Here is a 21,709-nt window from a genome sequence, read left to right on the forward strand (position 1 = left end):
CCACCACAAACTGTGCACTGTGATGCCTCTTCAGTCTGCCCGCAGCACATCTCTGAGATTTCTGTGTGACAGATGAGGCCCAGAAAGCAACACAGGTAGTGACTAGATTCGAAGGTGGATCTTCTAACACCCTCCACTCCTGTACTCACAAATGTATGCGCGCACGCGCGCATACACACACACACACTTGACCAGGCAAAGTTGCTTAGGTCTATGGTTTTCATCCTGAGGAGGTTGGGCTAGGTCTCAACTTTGTTAGAATGGGATTTCCATGGAATTTAATGGTGGGGACCAGCGGTGCTACATCCTGCGGTATTCTAGTCTATTTTGCACTTCTGTCTAAATAATAGCTCTTGGTTTCTGTTTTGTTTTGTGGCTTTTTCTCAAGGCAAGGTCTCACTGTACAGCCAAGGTTATCCTAAATGTTGCTATGTATCCTAGGCTATCCTCCTTCCTCCGCTTCCCCAGTGCTGGGATGACAGCTGCAGACCTCCACAATGGCACAGTGGTGTTCTTCTTAAAAGTTGGCTCAGAAAATTCATCATTAATCCAGCAAATATTCCCTAGATATCCACCTCGTGCTATGCACTGATGAACAAAACTGAGCTTGCTCCCTCTCCTCAGGGTGCTTCTAGTCTAGGCAGACAGACTGAGGAGAAGCAAGTACAACTGTAGAGTACTGTAAGGGGGTAAGGGATCAATGAATGACAAAGAACCATGGTAAATGCAGCTTCTGACTTAACGGGTAGCATGGGGTCTGGGAGGCTCATCGACCTGTCCTAGAGATCTCTATACTCTGAAAGCAAGGATGAAAGTTAGGGCAAGGAGTTTGGATTTTCTCCTAAGTGAGGCAGGAAATAAACCGTGGGAGGACTTTCACATGTGAGTGACATGAAGCCGGTTATATTTAACACCACTCCTGTCTCTAGAGCCCTGCTCAGGACAGAAGGGGGTTGGACCCACGCTGCTGACAGGAACCAGCTGGCCCACACTGTCCGGCAGCAACTGGGACTTCAAGCTCCTCTCAGAAATCCACACTGCCTTCCTCGTTTGCCTTCTCGGCAGAAGCCCTTGGCGCCAAGCACCGCCAGCCCAGTTGTCCTACAAGCTGGGGCGTCCCAGGAAGTCTTGGAGCCTGACAGGGTGTGGATCCGCAGCCCTGAGAGGCAGCCTGTAGCACCGCAGGTGCCCTACTGGTCGGGTGAGTTTCTCAGAGGGTGCTGGCAAGGTGGCATAAGCGAGTAAGCAAAAACACCCCAGACCATCAGTCTCCAGGGAATGGCTTCTGTGTCAATGCTGGAAAAACCCTGGCTGCTTCTCTCCACTCTAGGATGAGTGCGGGAAAAAGGAAGTCACTCAAGGGAGCAGTCTTTCTGGAGCCTTCAGCCTGTCCCACCAACACCCCAGGCTCCAGGTCTTGCCTCTTGTTAACTTCAGGCTCCCCCAGGTTCTTCCCAAACCCCAAAAGAAGAACAGTGGGTTTAAGCTGCAGGCCCACCACTGTTAGCGTGCAGGCTTGGGAAAGTGAGCCAGCCTGGCTAAGGCTGAAGCCCTGGGCAGCTATAAAAATGAAGGTAATTACAGCACCTGCTTATTGGATGCTCGCGAGGATTTAATATCGAGCCCTTAGCACTGTGCTGGCACACAGTAAATGCCCAGTAAAAGGGGTATTAGCACCATTCCTCTGGAGAACAGAGAAGAGGCTGTGCTTGCCAGCAGCTCTCTTGGGGACTGGTTACCAGACTCCCAGGAGACAGACTAGAATTGGGTATTGGTTTTTATCTGGCTAATATTTGAACTGGGATAGGCCCCTGACCAGGAGAGCCGGCATACTTCCCTCTCTGAGCACCAAGCACGAAGTTTAGCTCCCGGCCGGTTTAGATATTTCTTTTTTGCATGAAGCTGGATTTCACGGCTGGTCCAAAAGGATGAAGGGAAGTTGTACACAAGGCAATCAGAATTTAAGGGACGAAGAGACATGGCAGGAATGGTCAGGTTGCTGTGGGAGTCATTCTGGAGCTCTGGCCCCTGTCGAGTTAAAACACGGACAACAGCAGCTCCTGTTTGCCACCCATCGCCTGGGCCTGCCCTCTACTTTAAAACAATAGCCTGTCTGTTGAAACTCCCAAATCATCTTCATTCCTGTGTCCTTGCAATGACAATAAATATACAAAGTAAACCATTTCAAATGCCAGATAGCCCAAATCTCACCCAATCTCGTCCTCCCCCAGAACAGCGTGTTTATCTTTCTAATTCTGCAGGGCTTTGATTCCTTAGAAGACACTGGAGCTTGGTGGCCAAGGGCATGCTATCTGGGCAGTGGGCTGGGTATCGTGACCTGGTGGAAATGTTCTCCGAGTGCAGAGGGCCCATTGGATCTGTTGACGTTAGAGATACAAAAACTTGACTGGGGGCTAGGGTGCAGCTGTGTGTGCTGGTGCAGCAGGTAGGGAGGAACTCCTTTCTTACACACACACACACACACACACACACACACACACACACACACACACACACCGTGACAGGGTTTCCCTGTGTAGCCCTGGCTGTCCTGGAACTCGCTCTGTAGACCAGGCTGGCCTTGAACTCAGAGACCCAATTGCTTCTGCCTCCCAAACGCTGGGATTAAACATGGGGATGCCTTTTGGAACCTCAGGATGAGTTTTTATTCTGTTCATAATGGGGGATAGAGCCAAATACACAAATATCAACTCAGTACTGTACGCACTGCTGGGGTTCACTTTGAGACAGCTGAGTTTCTGAAGAGAGACGTGGCTCAGTGTGTGGAGTCCTCGCCTCCCCTGCGTGAAGCCTGTGTTTGATCCCCAGCACCCACACACCGGACATGGTGGCGCATGCCTAGGATCCCCAGCACTGGAAGGTAAAGGCAGGTTAATCAGAAGTTCAAGGTCGTCTTCATCCACATAGTGAGTTTCATGGCTAGCCTGGGCTATATGAGACTCCCCCCCAAAAAAGTAACTAAATCTTCTAATCCTGACACCGAAATAGAGTACCCAGCAGAGAACAGTGACAAGTGCGCTCTGCTCTCCTAGCACCGCGCCAAATGGAAGGCGAATGTGAGCTCCGCAGGCAGCAGTTTAACAAATGAATGAATGAACACACATAACCGACTTAGGGCAATTACTGGTCCACAGCCCAACTCAGTGTCTTAGCCCAAAAGCTTTTAAGCAATGGTGGCGTACGCCTTTAGTCCCAGCACTCTGTAGGCAGAGGCAGGTGGAGCTCTGTGAGTTCAAGGCTAGCCTGGTCTACAAATAAAGTACAAATAAAATAAAAGCCTTTAAGAGGAATTTCTCTGGCCTAAACTATTTTGAAAGGGGTCTGTGTCTACGTGTTTCCTGGAGGCTTGTTGCTTAAGGACTCACCTGAACTTTCCCAGTGTTTCTCAAACGAGGGGCCCAGCCCAGCATCCTGCCAAGATGAGGAAGCAAAGACTGAGCCTCTAGCTCAGGATCCCAGGGGCAGGTGCCCATCGGTCTGAGCCCTTTCTCTCTTCTCTCTCCCCCACTTCTTTCTCTTCCGCCACTCTGAGTCTAGAACTGCACCCAACCCGGTCCCCTCATCTATGAGAGAAAACATTTCTCTCAGTCCAGCAAAGTCAAATTAGCTTCATTTTGAAAGCCTGCTGAGAATGTGGCAATGACCTTTGCAATAACCAGACACACCCTGGGCTCAGTACGGCAGGCTTGAGAAGTGCTGGTTTTACCAGCACCTGACCTGTAAAACAAAAGCTGTTTGGGACTCTGTCTGTGGCCCAGTCCCCTATCTCACAGAGGAGCTTGGAGCACAGAAAGGCCTTGTTCTGCCTCTGCTGTATCATCGCGGGCAAGCGGCTGTCCCTCTCTGCCCTGTGTGTGTGTCCCCTTGGTGAGGGTGCTCTGGGGCTGCCGGGACTCCCTGTGGCCAGGAGACTGTTTTACCACCTGCCACCTTTAAACACAAAACCGAAAATGGCGGGGGAAGAAAGAATGGGATTCCTGCCCACTGAAAACCACTTGCTTCTTTCTTGTTCTGCAGAATGTCTCGTTTCTTGCTCAGTTGTTGCCCCTTTTCCCTCTTTTTCCCTTCTCTCGCTTAAAGAAAAAGAAACTGAAAAGCCACAAAACCGCATCTCACCTCCCCAAAAGAACGGGGTCACTTGGAAGCCAGGGTCGGCTGTGTGGAGTTAGGTGTGTCAGGCCTGACGCGCTGGCGGGATCTAAGTGAAAACCAAGCCAGGGCAAGCATGTGTTTCTCCTCCAGAAACCCAGTTTAAATCAATATTTATCCAACTGTATTTATAGAAAGTGGTGGTGGTAGGGCTAGGGAGTGGGCCGGGGAGTCAGGAGGATCTAAAACAACAACAAAAAACAAAACCCTCACAATTACCGATGCAAATCTTAATCTTAGTGGCCAATTTGCTTCTTTAAAGTCTGTTTTTTTTCCCTTTTGTTTGTTTTTTTGGGGGGGGTTGTTTTTGTTTTTGGCGAAAGATGTAGAATTTGATGAACCTGCAGTTGGCCTCAGTACCACAGCAACAGCCCTAAATCCTCTAATATGCCCGGAGGACAGACTTGGGACAAGCAGCAAGAGGTGGCAGTGTTTCTTAGGAGCCTGAACTTGAGTTAAGGCCAGAATAGCTGAATAACTAAGAATTGGAAAAAACCTCTCTGATTGGCTGCTCATTCTCACTTCTCTAAACAAGGTGTGTACAGGAAGACTGGAAAACCAACAGGGCGTTCCAGATACCAGCTGCACTTGGTGTTGCCGGGCGACCTTAGGCAAGTCACGTCACCTGCCTGGACTTCATTCCTCGGCTGTTAAATGAGTACACGTGTATGCTGGCGAAGGCATGTGGGCTCTGGAACTGGAGGCCCAGGTGGCAAACTCAGCTACTAGCCACATGACCTTTGGAGAGGTTACCCAGCATCCCTGTTCCTCATTCCCCCAGCCCCCACTACAGAACAGAGGTAATAAAACCGCACACGCTGTAGGGTGGTTGTGACTGGAAAAGATAAGACCTGGCTAGTCTTTTTTTTTTGTTCTGTTTTTTTTTCGAGACAGGGTTTTCTCTGTGGCTTTGGAGCCTGTCCTGGAACTAGGTCTGTAGACCAGGCTGGTCTCGAACTCCCAGAGATCCGCCTGCCTCTGCCTCCCGAGTGCTGGGATTAAAGGCGTGCGCCACCACCGCCCGGCAAGACCTGGCTAGTCTTATGCCAGCCCTTTTCCCTACTCAACAATGGCAGTCGTTCTAATATTAGGTCATGTGATTAGCTGCCACAGCTGCTGTGTGCTGGCACCCTCTGTCTTCCTGTCTCACCTCTGGGCTTTTGCTCAGCCATCTCCAAAGGAAGACCCCCACATCTGGGTGTGCCAGTGAAAAACTGTTTGACTTGAGCCGGGCGGTGGTGGCGCACGCCTTTAATCCCAGCACTTGGGAGGCAGAGGCAGGCGGATCTCTGTGAGTTCGAGACCAGCCTGGTCTACAGAGCTAGTTCCAGGCCAGGCTCCAAAACCACAGAGAAACCCTGTCTCGAAAAACCAAAAAAAAAAAAAAAAAAGAAAAACTGTTTGACTTAAAGACAGAAGATGTTTGAACTATTGCTGCTTCACCTATGTAGTTGAGGGAGCCTCCACGCACCCCCCCCCGCCCCCGCCAGCCCTCCATGGCAGCAACAGCTCAGTTCAGCTTCTTTAACTTCCTACAGTCTATCTTCACCTCCTGGATCCCCTTCGCGGGATACCCAGTACCTGGAAGCTCCGAAAATGAACCCCCTACCTGTCCACCTCACTGTGAATCAACAACCCACAGTGTTTGCAGGGGGAAAAGGCAACCATAGACTAGACACTCAGTACTTGTTATAGAAGCAATGGACTCATCCAGGGATGCCTGCCCTGCAGAGATATGACCTGTTAATGATTGAACATTAATGCCCTCCAATTTAGCACAAGTCACTCTAGCCCCTTACTTTCTTTTTTTCAATCTGTTTTACTTTTTAAAAACAAAAACAAAAACCTATTTATTATGTATATAGCGTTCTGGGCACCAGATCTCATTATAGATGGGTGTGAGCCATCATGTGGTTGCTGGGAATTGAACTCAGGACCTCCGGAACAGCAGTCAGTTCTCTTAACCTCTGAGCCATCTTTCCAGCCCGCCCCTTACTTTCTAAGCAAGAATTTATTCATTCTTCAGTCATCAGCTGTTGACAGAATGTAGATGCAGCTGTCCAGACCCGACCCATCATCTTCTTGCCGGCCCTGGACTTACTGCCCCCAAACAACCAGAACTCAGAACTTTCGGTTTTGATCATGTCTCTGACCTCCAAATCTGACCCTATGCCATAGCCAAGAAATGGCAAATGCAATCCATGGAGGAATCTATAGCAAGTGCCCACCTTTCAGATGACGCATACGGAAATATGGTAGTCGGTCTGATCCTCCAAGACCTTAATAAATGGGCTGGGGAGGAGGCTCGGCGAGTAAGGCATTTGTCACTCAAGCGTGAGGTCCTGAGTTTGGATCCCCAGCACTCACGGACAAACCAGGTGTGCTGTCGCCCATTGGTGACCCCAGTGCTGGGGGCAAGGCAGACAGGCAAATCCCAGAGTTCACGGGACAGCCATTCTAGACAATCGGTGAACCTCAAGTTCATTAAAGGACTCTCAAAAGTACCTCTGGCTTCTACAGAGCACACATGCATCCAACACCCGACTGAATGTATGCACATCCTGCACTCATACACACGCAAGACGTTATTATCCCTGCAAAGATAAAACTAACACATAGGAAACAAACTGAAGATTGTCATGCTCAAGTAAGTTATTAAAAGAGTGTGTGTGTGTGTGTGTGTGTGTGTGTGTTTACCAAGTGCACGTTGCTGCCCAAGGAGGCCAAAAGAGGGTGTTGTATCCCCAAGAGCTGGAGTCAGGGTAGTTGTGAACTTCCTGGTGTGTGTGCTAGAAAGAAAACTCAAATCCTCTGCGAGAGCAACAAGCCCTTAGCTGCTGAGCCATCCGTCCAGCCCCACAATTCACTATTTATTGAGCATGTGCTGTATTTCAGGCGCTGGAAATGCTTAAAGCTGGTGATTCAGTCATTCTGCGATGATGTAAGGGAGCTGGTGTCATTACGCTCACATGCCCTACTTACGAAAGGCAGCCTCGGAGAGGCTAAGCAACTTGTGTCCCAACAACAGAGTAGGAATTTGGACCTCTGCTCCTTCTGACTACAATGTATTTCAAACTCTTAACTAATCTGACTCAGAAATTAACACCCGGTGAGCTGAAACAGCCCATAGCCTTCAAGGAGGAGTCATGAAGGAAGGGTAGGACACAGAAACCCTGGGGAGTAGGTGAATGAGGGTGTCAACTGAGTCAAGGACAGGGGCATGACTGTGAACCCTGATTGCTGGTGGACCTGCTGGACAGGAGTTGGGGTTTCATGGCCAGGCGGAGAAGATTAAGTCAGGAAGGCAGGGTGGGGCCAAATAATACCACACAGCAGCAACTTCCAGCAGAAGCTTCCTACACCAGCAGGAGGAAGCTGCTTCGGGCCCTGTCCATGCCCCTAGGAACACGCCCTACCCAGCCGGGCAGTCCACTCCAGAGTACACTGCCGCTTCTGTTCTCATCCAGGCACACTCCCCTGTCTGATGCGGCTCCAAAGCACCTGCCCCAAACACGGGAAGCTATCTCGCGCCACTGTAACTTTTTCCGGTTTACAGGCGCTTTGCTTTTAGGATTTATATGTGCATGTATGCGCGTGTACATCTGTGGAAATGCCCACGGAGGCCAGAGGCGTTGGGTCTCTCTGAACTGGAGTTACAGCTGGCTGTGAGATGCCCAACATGGGTACTGAGACCACATCACGACTCAGGTCCTCTATACAAGAACAGGACACACTCAACTGCTGACCCATCTCTCCAGCCCCCGACTTCCAGTTTTATTCAGAGAACAATTATTTTGTAAGTTTTAGGCTTTGTCAAAAGAGAGACAAACCTTTTTCTGAGTAGTACTCGGCAACTATTTCCCTTCCAGTGGGTTCCACGGGTGTATAGGCGATGATGCCACAGGCTGTTTCCGAGCCTGTGAAAACAGCGTCACTGCCTACCATGATAAATATTTCTGGAAGCTTCATACCAGGTGACATTTCAGAAGACTGTACCTGCATGACCCAGGGAACCCCTTTCCTTGCTAGTGCATGGTCAACACTGAGTAACTATTCAAACTCCTCCCTCAAGAAAATCACCCCATCTAATGGAAATAATTCATCACTGCAGCCGGTCAAAACTTGGTGAACACTCCCAGTACGGAAACCTCAAAGAGGCAATAAAAAGTAGTTCTGACTACAGCGGAAAATAAGTCAAGTGACTACTTTGCAAACTCTGGAGACCAAACGTGTGAAGATCAGACGCTCTCGGCGCATCTCAAGAAGAGCTCAGAGAACCCGAAATGGAGTCGAAAGGGCCGGCTTGTCACCTACTAGAGAGTCCCTTTAAGAAAAGACTGGACCAGCTGGCTGCACTACAGCTCCTAGTGATTTCCTGGCTCACGTCCTTGCCCCGCCCCCCAGCCTCCGGCCTCAGCAACGCGTGACGTCAAGAGAGGCGGATGCTGCCGATTGGCTGGACGATGCAGCTAGGTCAAGTCCAGTCCGGAGGAAAGAAGTTTGTCTCCATGTGGAAACCATGTGTCTAGTGCTGGGAGGGGGAGGAGGAGGAGGCGGAGAAACTGAGATCAAGTGATTACAGGGGAACTCGCTGAAATGAAGGCGGGGAGGTTGTGCACCTGAACCCGCCAGCCATGCCCTTTGCAGTAGTGACCTAAAAAAAAAAGAAAAAAGACTCACACAACAAACAAAACCTGGGCACCCACCCCCACCATAATAACTACAAAGCATAGGTGACGAGGGTCTTTCCTTCCTCCAAAAAGCTGTGGGCCAGGGAAATGCTGGAATCCTATCGGAACGCCCAGATCCACTCTCCTTCCCCCCCACCCCCCAACAACAACTGAATGATGTAAGCGTTTCGGAAAGCAGAGCTCTGGAGCAAAACAAGCCCCGCGCGCGCGGAGCGACCCGCAGTGCCCGAGCCCGGCGCACGCACGACCCGCCCCCCGACTCGCGTTATTGCTGTGCACACGCGGACCGCCGTGACGCGCGGGCATTGTGTGCAGCGAGCAGAAAACAACGGCGAGCGCCGGCTGCGCGGAGAAGCGCCCCCAATAAAGCGAGACAGATGTAGGGCTCGGCGTTTGCCATACTCGGGGGGAGGAGGAGAGTGGAGGGGGTAAAGTGGACAGAGTGAGCCGCTTCGATTAAAATAATCTGGGGGGTCCGACGGGTGGTCTCCTTGAGTTTGCGGGAGGGTCACCCCCGCCTACATGAGCTGTCGCGGAGGGAGCGAGGGCCTGGAGCTGAGTCCCAGCAGCCGAGCCAGGCACGGCGCAGCGCCCCACGCTCTCGGGGAAATCTGGGGGCTGTTGGCATCACGTCATTTCGAGCCAAACAGCAGCGGCGAAAAGACGCGAGAGTGCTAAAAATACTCCCGCGGGGAGCCGGTCGGAGGAGGGGGGCTGCGGGCCGAGGGGCTGATTACGCACATGAAGTTGACTTTGACTGGGGTGCAGAGGCTCTGGAGCCCCTCTCCAGGGCCGGTGGGCTTGCAGAGCGGACACCTTGGGAGAGGGGCCGGGAGGAAGCCCCTCAACTGTACCGGCCTCTGGAGCCCTGGCTCGGCCACCACAGGCCCGCCCCGCGCGGGGCAGCCCAGCCGGGCGCGCCCGGCTCTCTGCTTACGTGACTGGTGGCCACGCCGGAGCCCCGACACGGGGTAAACAAGGAGGTGGAGGCGGCCAGGGCGACGGGGGGGGGGGGGTAGGGTTCCGATTGTCTCCGGGTATGAAAGGGGGGGCACGAGACGCTGGGGAATCTCTGGCCACCTCCTAACATATCTCATTGCGCGAGGCGAGGGGGGGGACACGAGGTTCGCTGAGCATTGCCAAGGTGCCCTCTTTGGGTGCACCCCCCGAGTTAGAGTCGGCGCCACGGGACAGACTCCAGAGACGGGGGATCCGGGAGGGGGGACGACTAAAGAAATCGCGCCCCTCCCCCTGCAACAAAAGCAAACACACCAAACAAAACCACCTCTTCACGCAGCTCCCCACTAGCCTGGGCTTTTCAGAAACTATTCTCCAGACGAACGCACCCCCATCCCCCCCCTACACACACACACACACACACACCAATGAATAATCGTGCAGCGACTTGGCTACACAGCCTGACTGCGATGTGCCTCTCGCAAGCTAGGCAGGCACTCTGAGCAAAGAGGCGACAAGAGAAAGAAAAGATCGCACCACCGACCTCCCGTCACAGATCCTTGTTTTGGTCTTACCAAGTCCCCACAATTGCGCCAACACTCGGTTACTTTAACCCTAAAGGCCCGGGTGTGTTTGGTGAAGGTGTTTTTGTGTTTTGATGATTGTGATGGTGGTGTGTGTGTGGGGGGGGGGGTCGTGCAAGATCTGACACGTTGCAATCAGCTCTCTCGCTTTTTCATTGATCTTCCTACTTGTTCTGGCAGATTACACATCTCGGTTTTCTCCTCTCTGTGAGTCTTTTCCCCCCTCGGCTCGGTCTTCCTTCTCACATCTATTATTCTGAGGACGGTGCTGAAGAGGCAGCACACGCGTGCCCCCCTTAGGGTGCTAAGTCGAATGCCTGGCGAGAGCTGGGGGCCCCGACTGGCAGGACAAAAAGGAAACAAATACAGAAAGGAAGCCCAGGCCCGGGTGGGGTTCCTAGCATCGGTCTCCACCTGAGGGGGGGTAAGGGGGGGACACGGTACCCAGTAAGGCGTTTGCTTTGCTCGCCCTGTGTGTCTCTCAGAAAATAAAGAAAACGTACACAACAGCTTCTTCCCCAACTATTGTTTCTATGGAATCCTAAAGTTTGCTTTCAGCCACATCCCCTCGCCAAGTCTCCCCCACACCAGCGCGCGCTGGACCGCAGGTCCAGGGAGAGCTGCTGGCGCTGCCTGGCTTCACCGGCCTGTTTCTTGGGACCAGAGGCCGTGGCATCCCAGGGCCAAGGAGGCATAGGGGAACTGTGTCCCTAGACACGATGGCCCGAGTCCAGTGGGAAGGGAGGAAAAACGAAGCAGGCAGGGGAAGAGCCGGAGCCAGGGCCCACGGCGTGGAGAGCTGCTTGGTGGTGGTGGTGGTGGTTGTTATTGTTGTGATGTGTCTGTTTTCTTTCTGGAAGCCCGAGCTCTGCTTACCGTTTCCAACTTTCAGCTTCTAATCCCCACCCAACCCTGGAAACGAGCGACAAAAAAACAACACTTGTCTGCCCGAGAAGGCTCCGGAAAGAAAAAGGAAAAAAAAAAAAAAAAAAAGGAAGAAAGGCGACCTCGGAGAGACGAGCTCGCAGCCTCCCAGCTCAGTTGTCAGCAAACAACAACACTCCCCCACTCCTCGGCCAGGCCGTCCTCCGGGCCTGCTGGAGACCAACAGACCAAGGCACCGACAGGCCCCCTCTCCCCCTCGCTGTCTTTGTTACATCTTTAGCAGCTTTGTGCGTGCGTGCGTGTCCTTTCTCCCGTGTCATCGGCTTTACTGCCGAGGGTTCATGTATGTGTGCGTGTGTGTAGGGCGGGGGGGGGGCGAGCCGAGCAGGCGACAGGGGTCGCCCAAGGGGGCGAGAAAGAAAGAGCTGGGCGCCGGCGAGCAGCCGGGGCCCCCAAACTTACTTTTGTTTTCTTTCTCGATCTGCTCCAGGTAGCTGGCTGCCTCGAGCAGAATCTGCACGTTCTGCAGAAAAGTGTTGATGTGCTTCTCCATCGAGTTCTCGCTCGTGTTGAAAATGTCCGAGAAGGGGCACCGGGGTTTGGCCCCCGCCGGTTCCTCGGGCTGCTCCGGGGGCTGGGGCGCGGCCGCGGCCAGGGGCATGGCCAGGGGCGCGACGGGGACCAGCCCCGAGCCCTCGCAGCGCGCCTCCTTGCGCGGCCGCCCGCGTTTGCCCATGGAGGCACGGGGGTCCGGCGAGCTGGTCCTGGTCCGGGGCTGCTCGGCCGGCCGAGCTGCGGGCCCCCTGGGAGAGCCGGCCTGCTGGAGCAGAGAAAGCGCCCGGGCAAGGAGCGGGCCTGCCTTCCAGAGGCTCGCTGAGTGCAGTTGTGAGTGTGAGTGTGTGTCGCTCTCGCGGTGTGGGTCTGTGTGTATGGGAGATTGAATGAACCTACAGGACAGACGGAGGCGCTGTGGCGCCTGGGTCCTAGTGCGAGTCTGTCGCCATCTGACCGGTCAAAATAAATGGAGACTAGGGAGGCAGGGCCCGCCCCCCGGCCGATCCTAGCACCCTTCCCCGTCTCTCCCCAGATTCTAGCTGCGTAGAGAGCACTGTTCTTTTAACACGACTGGAAAAAAAAAAAAAAAAACCTCGATGTCTCCAGGTGCATCTGCACAAAAACGTTTTTCTTCACAGTAAAATAATTCAGCACAATGCCTGGCCCGGTAAATAACAGCTGCTAGGGCTTTTTAAAAATTATTATTACTAAATAAAAGCCCAATTCTCGGTAGGTTGAGATAGGAGGATCGCTAGGTCAAGGCTAGCCTGAGCTAAATATTAAGACATTGTTTCAAAATCAAACAATAAAAGTCCACTTCTGACTGGGAGAATCGAAACAGCACCAGTAACTAGAAACTCCTCCCAACACAAACATTCTACGCGTGAACGCGCACGCGCGTGAACACACACAGAGAGACGCACACACCTGTGTGTACCTTCACACAGGCAAATGAAATCTTGAGGCTGCCCTCTCCCGTTTACCGATTACCCACTCCTTTGCAACCCTTCAAATGCAAAGTTATTTTCCAGGAAGGGGGAGGAGATGTGAGCATCTCTCCACACAACTCAGTCCAGCTGTGCAAAGCTCTCGGTAGGGTAGCTCCACAATTGGCTCCCTTTTATGTGACAGAGTGGCCCAAAGAGAGAAGTGGCAGGCTGGGAACCACCTCGCCTACCCTCAGAGCAGCCGGCACTCACTCCCCCACCCCTATCCCTTATCCCTATCCTGGCCAACAGAGCCGCCAGGCCTGACAGGTATGTGGGAGAACTGAGAAGTGTTCTGGAGCCCGCTAAAGAAGCATGGAGTTCTAGGTTTCTTACATTCAGACTGGACAAATCCTCTAACCCACCTTGGGTGACATTTCCACATCCCTGAAACCTCTGATAAGATGCTCGAGTGGGTGGACTAAGTCAAAACTACACGGCACATCCTGGGTGGTACTGAGAAGTTTTTGTTTTGTTTTGTTGCTGAAGATCAAAGCTCTGTGCATGCTGGGCACGTGTTCTCACCCTGGGCTACATCAGTAGCCCCTTCATGAGACCTTTTTCAGCTGGAACCGAGATCCCCTTTGCTGATGTAACTTGAATCTAAATCAGAATGAATGAGGTAAACAAGACTTTTCCACATTTCACCAGAAAACATCTCAAAACAAATCCTTCCAAAGATTTTCACTTTGTCTTGTTTTTGTTTTGTTTTGTTTTTCTTTTCATTTTGGTTTTTCCAAGATAGGGTTTCTCTGTGTAACAGCCCTGACTGTTCTGGGACTAGCTCTATAGATCAGGCAGGCCTTGAACTCACAGAGATCCTCTTGCCTCGGACTCCTGAGTGCTGGGATTAAAGATATGTGCCCCCACATCTGCCTGGGACTCCAGGTCTTGTTCTCTAAAGGAGTCACTTGCACATAGAGTGCTGCCCCCTGGAGTTGTGTCTTGTTATCACCAGCCCCTAACACTTCCATACATATTTGTCACAAAAACTGAAAATGATAACTTTCTAAATAGAGAATATTTTCTTTGCAAAATGTTCTTTAGCCTGTATACACACTCCTCATACAGAGCTTGTATACACACCCCTCAGAGCCTGTACACACCCCTTACATAGAGCCTGTGTACACACCCCTCAGAGCCTGTATACACCCCTCACATAGAGCGTGTATACACACCCCTCACATAGAGCCTGCAAGAAGACTTTTGGGGGCTGGAGAGATGGCTCAGAGGTTAAGAGCATTGCCTGCTCTTCCAAAGGTCCTGAGTTCAATTCCCAGCAACCACATGGTGGCTCACAACCATCTGTAATGGGGTCTGGTGCCCTCTTCTGGCCTTCAGGCATACACACGGACAGAATATTGTATACATAATAAATAAATAAATAAATATTTAAAAAAAAAAAAAAAAGAAGACTTTTGTGTGTTCTAAAAAATGTTATACCCTGGGCTGTGGCTATAACTCGGGGTTAAAGCAACTTGCCTAGCTTGCACAAACCCCTGGGTTTCAACCCCAGGAACACAACCACACATTTAAAAAATAAATGTATAGGAAAGAGGTAGTTCAGCACGGGTTGCTCTTCCAGAGGACCCAGGTTTGATTCCTAGCACCCACATGGCAGCTCACAACCATCTGTAACTGAGGTTCCAGGGGGATCAGACACCCTCTTCTGACTTCTGCAGACACCACGCATGCACGTGGTGCACAGACATGCATGAAGGCAAAACACCCAAACACATACAGAAAATTTTAATAAACGAGTAAAACAAACACAGGCCAGGGGCTGGAGAGATAGCTCAGCCGCTAGGAGCACTGGCTGTTCTTGCAGAGGGCCCAAGTTCAGTGCTGCACCCACATTGGGCATCTCCCAATTCCCTGGTACCCCAGTTTCAAGGGGTCCAGCATGGCCTCCTCAGGTACCTGCAACATGTGGTGCACATGTATACACTCAGGTACACATTTGTACACATACAAAATGAAATAGATCTTTAAAGAATGTACATGGTCAGGTGACATGGCTTTCCCAGGAAAGGCACTTAGGGGTAAGCTCAGCGGCCTGGCTACCATCCCTGGGATGCACATGATGGAAGGAGAGAAGACTCTCTTACGGGTTGTCTCATCTCCACAGGTGTGCCATGTGTGCATGTGTCTATGCCACAAATGTGTGTGCACCATACGGGCACACACTTAAAAAAAAGAACAGACCTATGTACTGACCTGCTTCTATGACAGGAACAGACCGTTTCCGGCATTTAGAAATAAACACATTCCAATTTGGGAACAGAATACAGCAATTGTCCACCTAGTCTTTCCTCGCTTTTTCATCCTGGGACAGATTTTGCGTGGTTGAACTCTGCACCCTTGGGCTAGACTAAAATGAGGACCTCCTGATAAGCTAAGTGCTCATTCCATAACCAGCACAATGGCTAACTTTTTCTCTTTGTTTCTCTAAGAGCCTTCTGATTCTGAACTGTTCATGTTTAAATGTCCACAAGCATCTAGGGACTATTGGAAAGCCTTGTGTAGACATAATCCCTAACAAGCTTTATTTGATGCCATTTTGCAATAACTGGTACTTTTAAAGACAGTTCTGGTCTCCTTTGCCCCAAATGAATATGATAGTTAGATCATGAACCCGCTAATCCAGAGCTTCTCTTTAATTCCTTACTGGTGGAATGGTTGCATATACACGGTGCTGCAAACCACATGTGTGTTTGTATACTTGTATACGCCCACCGAGAAAGACACACCCCACACATGACCGCTGGGGTAGGGGAAGGGTGTTTTGTAATTATTTATTTTCCCTGTTCCATCTCTCATAGGTCTGTGGGCTTTAGAAAACCCACTGGGAATCTTCAAGCCGGGCTACGGATCTGACCAAAGCCAAAATAAACAATGGCTTGAAGAAAATCTACAAAAAAAGTGCTGATTTGCACTATTCCCACAGTCGGCCACAGCCCCCAACGTCATTCCCATGGAAAACACCACTGCTGGTGCCAAATCAGGTTTCCCCCCATCGGAGGGGCATTGTTTTTGGTTATTATGTGAGTTCTTAGCACCAGGCAATGACACACAAGAGACACAGTGCAGGCAGGAAAAATGCCTCTTTGTTTCCCAAAGTCTTTCTGCAATTGTGCCCCTGGAGTCTTGCAGAAACTTTACTTGCATATATTCATTTTGGTAGCATGTGTGTGGAACAATGAATATGCCAAACTAAAGCCTGAAGCCCCTTCCTTATTTTTTTTTCAGAGCCCATCAAGTGTTAAATCATATTAGCATCGCCTTGCTCTCTCTCTCTCTCTCTCTCTCTCTCTCTCTCTCTCTCTCTCTCTCTCTCATACACACACATCCCCCTCCTAACCCCCAATTAACAGATTCTCTAATCAAGTTTGGCCCCTGCAGAAAGAGTGGTATTTCAGGGGCTCTATCACAGGACAGGCATGCGGGATTCGGGGTTACAAGCTCAGCTCCATTCCCGATTAGCTTTGCTCCCCAGGAGAAGCCATTCAAGCCCTTTGGAACTCCTCCTCTCTCTGGGGCTTTGATTCCAGAAGTAAACAGGCCTCTCTGGAAACTTGCTGAGAATATCTGCAGAGAACAGGTAGGGAATGAGGATGCAGCCGCCCTGGTAGGAAGGTATGTGAACTGAAATGCCCAATGAGGTCAGCTAGGACACTGGCTGGCCCAGGAAAGTGGGCTGTCTGCTTGCTCAGCCTGGCTCTTGTTTTCCCAACCTCAAGTTCATTGGGCTTATTTATTTGTTTAGTAGTATTTTTTCTATCAACTCGTTTACATATTAAAGCGAGATTGTTCTCTATTTATCCCTCTTCCCCTAGACATTCTATACTCTTACTTCAAAGGACTTGTTTTGCCTGTAATTATGCCTTCATGTACACAGAGGCTGGTAAATTACTGAGAAGGCAATGGATGAGCTGCCACTGAGACTCCCCCTCTTGCACTGGGAGAGATGCTCTACCTCTTGGACCATTTGGGCTCTAGGGACTCTGTTCTTTCTTCCTCTTTCCTTCTCCCCTCCCTAGCCTTTTCTGCCTGAGGCTGTCACTCCAACCTCTGGCTTTTCCTTGTACCTGGCCAGAATGTCTCAGTCAGGTCCCTCCCCGCTCTCTGCCCCATGGTCTTTGCACTCAGTCTTCATAAACACGTCAAGCAATCTCCTGCCCCTTGTTCTGTGACCGAGAGTCATGATCTGCAGAACTTCCCTAGCCATGCTTTTCATACTCAGAGTGTGTTTCCCTTTGAAAATTAATCACCTGGCAGTGAACTGAGCCAGCTTCTCATCTTTGGCAGTCTTAATCTTGCCTCTGACTGTCAGAGAGACCCACAAAATAGAGGGCGAGGGACTGGAATACTCTCTCAAGGACAAGGACAATCTTGAGTCTCTGAAGCCGCTATTGGTTTAGATGGGGTAACTAGCCATGGGCCTCTTCTGTGGCATGCTCCCTACCTTCAACCCCTCCCCACCAGCACACAGACTCACTCAGCTATGGGTAGAGACCTGGGCAGAGGACAAGAAGTTTCTGCCCTAGATAAGAGCTGACTAGGTGGCCCTGCTCCTCGGTGACATCTATTCTCTTTCTTCTGACCAGGCTCAGCCAAGCTCCAAGCTCCTTCTACCTAATGCCCAACACATACAGGGTTCTTTGGACTATGAGCTTACCAAAGGGCAAGAAGGACACTTCCATCCTCTGGCTCCTGCCCTTAGCTATAGAACATAAATGCCATAAAGCAGGAGGCCTTGCTTGGTCATGGGGCTCAGAGCGATGGATGCGTTTTCCTGCCTGGCTAGCGTGGCTTTGCAGCTCCAGGGTGGCGAGAAGAGGCATTTGACAGTCTGTACTGATGGAGGAAGGTCATTGGTTAAAAATAAAGAAACTGCTTGGCCCTCATAGGTTAGAACATAGGTGGGTGGAGTAAACAGAACAGAATGCTGGGAGGAAGAGGAAGTGAGCTCAGATGTAGGGCAGCTCCTCTGAGAAACAGATGCCATGCTTCCCTCTCCCTGGCATACGCGATGAAGCTCCGACCCAGGATGGACGTAGGCTAGAATCTTCCCGGTAAGTGCTCCTTGGGGTGCTACACACATGAATAGAAATGGGTCAAGCCGTGTTTAAAAGAATACAGTTTATGTGTTGTTATTTCGGGGCATAAGCTAGCTAGGCAGACATGAGCCGGGCTGTGGAAAGAGGCCCACAGCTCCCTCAACACTGTACCACTCACATTAAAGTTTAAATACTTAAATGTTGTCTTTGTGAAGAAGCCAGAAGCCCATTGAAGCCAGATGGTTGAGGTTCCTTTACCAAAAGTGCGGAGGCTCTGCTGTCCTGTCTTTGCTGTTGAATAACAACAGACCTGGGGACAAGAAGGGGTTTCTTTGTAACAAGATGCCCATGTAGAAAGTTGCTTTTCCTTTTGTTTTTCTTTCTTCTTCTTTTTTTTTTTGGTTTTTCGAGACAGGGTTTCTCTGTGGTTTTTTTGGAGCCTGTCCTGGAACTAGCTCTTGTAGACCAGGCTGGTCTCGAACTCACAGAGATCCACCTGCCTCTGCCTCCCGAGTGCTGGGATTAAAGGCAGGCAATCACGATGTGGCCTAGGGCAAAACCAGGAATCCCACAGAGTCTTTCCCTCATTGACATGTTCTAGATTGTTTCCCAAATTCTTTAATACTTATATATCGGGAGACCGTTTGAGACAGGGTCTCTCTGTGCCGCCCTGGCTGTCCTTGAACTTGTTAAGTAGACCACATTGGCCTCGAACTCCAAGATGTCCTCCTGTCTTCCCCTCCTGAGTGCTGAGCTTAAAGGCATATGCTGCCATGCCTGGCTATCAATATTCCATACACAGGGCCTGGAGAGGTGGCCTCAGGGATGGGAGTTCAGATGCCCAGAACCCACACAACATACCAGGTGCGACTGATGGCCAGCTTGCAATTCCAGCCTTGAAAGGCAGGGGCAGAGGATTCCCAGAGCAAACTGGTTAGTGAGACTAGTCACAATAGCAAGGGCTGGGTTGGTTTGAGAGTCCCTGCCTTAACGAATCACCCTGCCATGGAAGGGTGATTAAGAATGATTCCTGACGTCATGTGCTCACACAAGTGCCTGTACACACGTGCCCACACATATCAACCCCATAGTCATCTCCATGTGTTCACACAAGTGTCTGGACACACGTGCCCACATACATCCACATCATCTACATGTGCTCACACGAGTGTCTGGACACACGTGCCCACACACATCCACACCATACTTATACGAAAATGGGGGAGGTGAATTGAAGAGGATGGGACATAGCTTAGTCGGTCAAGTACCTGCTTTGAAAGCATGAGGACCTTGTTTGAGGCCCAGCAAGCACACAAAGATACTAGCTGTGGTGGTGTGCACTTGTCACCCCAGGGTGGGGAGGGGGGAGGTAGAGATGAGAGTGAGCCCTCACTTGCCAGCTTGTTCAACCTCACTGGCAAGCTCTAAGCCACACAGAGATCAGTTTCCATGAAAATGGACATCATGCCTGAAGACGGCACTCAAGGTTGTCTCCTGGCCTCCACGCATACATGCACACAGGCAGACATAGCGTACATGCATCTGCATGTGCATTGGTGTGTACAGACGTGAACATAAAAAGATGGATTCTGCCAAAGATTCTAAGCTTTCGCAAAGAGATCTCAGCAATTAACAAGCTTAAATATGGCTCTTTCTAGAGATATTTGCAATAAAAGGCAGCACATGCTGCAAACCAAGACAACAGAGATCTAACGAGATATTAGGTAACAGGAAATGGAAGCTACAAGTAGGATGGTGTCTTCTTCCTAGTCATCTGCCCTGTGACCTTGCATAAGTCATTTGACTTCTCAGAACCTTTGTTTTCATCTGCAAAAACGGGAAGAACCGCGTTTGCCTTGTAAAAAGGGAGCGGAAGGAAGCTTGGAAGTGGACCTGGACCTGTTAGCACACCTGTTGGGAGAGAATCAGATTGAGAGTCTTGAAAGGGTTTAGGGAAAACAAACCAGAGCCGTGAGAAGAAGGGAGCAAGACTTAGAGGACCAGGGTAGGGAGACATTTCTTCCAGGGCACCGCGTGTGGTTTTGCGCAATGCTGCCCCCTCCAGGGGGGTCTCACTGTCCTCACTTGAGGTAACAAGGCTTCATTAGACAACTTCCTCCTCTACCCCCCACTTTCCCTATGTCCGTTAATTACAGCCCAGAGCGTCACTGCCCAACAGGCCTTGGACCAGCATGAGAAGAACAGCATGACTCCACAGAGCTGGTAAAGTTCTAGACCGAAGCGCAGAGTCGGCATCTTAGTCCCGATCTGCCTTATCTCTGCGACAGTCTGTTTCTCATTTGTTCTCATTTTGTTCTGTTCAGGGAACTGAACCTAGAGAGTCATGCACGCTAAGCAATTGCTCTCTCCCATGGAACTGTATTCTCAATCCCGCTCTTCCCCGCCATTTTACTTTTTTATTTGAGAGGCTCTCTATACACTGCACAGGCTGGCCTCAAACTCACTCCACGGCCAAGTTATGGACTTGTGAGCTTCCTGTCATATCCTCCAGAAGAGCGGAATTACAGGCCTGGCGCTCTGGTTATTTTTTGAAAGACAGAACAGAGGGAGGAAAAATCTTCAAGATGTGGAAGGTCCAGGCCCAAGGCCATGAGCCAAAGGCCTGGGGACTATGAAAAACTGGCCTCTCACACTGGAATCTGCTGCCCCTAATCCCTGACACACGTTTTACCTTGTGTGCATGTGCGCATGTGCATACGCTTGTGCACATGTGTGCACGCATGCGTGTGTGTTTGTCTCAGTTTTATGTAGCTCTGGCTGTCCTGTAACTCTCTCTGAAGACCAGCCTGGCCCCAAACTCAAGGAGAATTGCTGTGTGACAATGGTCTTTTATCCTGTCACCCAGACACAGAGGAAGCCAGACACAGAGCAAGCAAGATGTGACTGCCTCGCCGCAAAAGGTACCAAGTCATGCGGCTAACAGATAAGAATTATGGGCTAATATAAGTTATAAGAGTTAATAAGAAGCCTGAGCTAATAGGCCAATCAGTTTATAATTAATATAGACCTCTGTGTATTTCTTTGTGATTGAATGGCTGCCTGACCAGGCTGGACCAGGTGGGACAGAAAACTCGGACAACCGAGACACCCCTATCTCTTGCCCTCTGAGTGCTGGGATAAAGGTGCAATCCCACCACCACCAAGCTTACATTATTATACTTTTGAGACAGGATCTTAATTTGTAATCCAGACTGGAACTCACTATGTAACCCAGCCTGCCTTGAGTTTGTGATAATCCTCCTGCCTCAGCTTCCCAAGTGCTGGGATTACAGGTATAAGCTATCATCCTCCCCTTAAGAAGTCATAGCTGCCTCTTCTCCTCCCCCTCTTCCATCTCCCTCCTTCCCCTCCACTTTCTCCCTCTCTCCCCCTCTTTGATTTCTTTTTCCTAAGGCCCTGAAGTTGTGTAAATTGTTCTCAGCCTCCCTTTCCTGACCCAAGCACAGGGCTCATGGGTAACAGAACTAATGAGCTCTGAAGTCAGCGTGTTTATCCAGGGTAACAGATTCATCAGCACGCATTCTGCATGCACATTAGTTCATGCCATCAGAAGACACTGTGAGTCTGCCATGTGCCAGGCTCATTTTAGGAATATGGGCACAAGAGTGAGCAGGCAGGACCTCCGGCCCTCACAGGACTCATTTCTTAGCCACACACATGGAGTATACACACAACACACATACAGACACGCAAAGACAGGTCTCTTGTTTCCTGTGTCCCTCAGACAACTCAAATGAAAACTCCAAGTAGGGTCTAGAGCAGGATTTACACAGACTGGCTTCTGTGTGTTCTCCTGTCGC

The 21,709-nt window shown here is 50.6% G+C and overlaps 1 protein-coding gene across 1 annotated transcript in view; it reads right to left on the reverse strand.

Moving 5' to 3' along the window:
• Nucleotides 1-12,207, reverse strand: part of Mxi1 (MAX interactor 1, dimerization protein) — a 65,868-nt gene extending 53,661 nt beyond the window's left edge. The window contains exon 1 of the mRNA XM_057779713.1: nucleotides 11,750-12,207. Coding sequence (XP_057635696.1) covers nucleotides 11,750-12,023 — 274 coding nt within the window. The 5' untranslated portion in view covers nucleotides 12,024-12,207. The remainder of the gene's footprint in view (nucleotides 1-11,749) is intronic.
• Nucleotides 12,208-21,709: the final 9,502 nt, after the last annotated feature.

The sequence above is a fragment of the Chionomys nivalis genome, chromosome 8 (genome assembly GCF_950005125.1).
Source record: "Chionomys nivalis chromosome 8, mChiNiv1.1, whole genome shotgun sequence".
NCBI lineage: Eukaryota > Metazoa > Chordata > Mammalia > Rodentia > Cricetidae > Chionomys > Chionomys nivalis.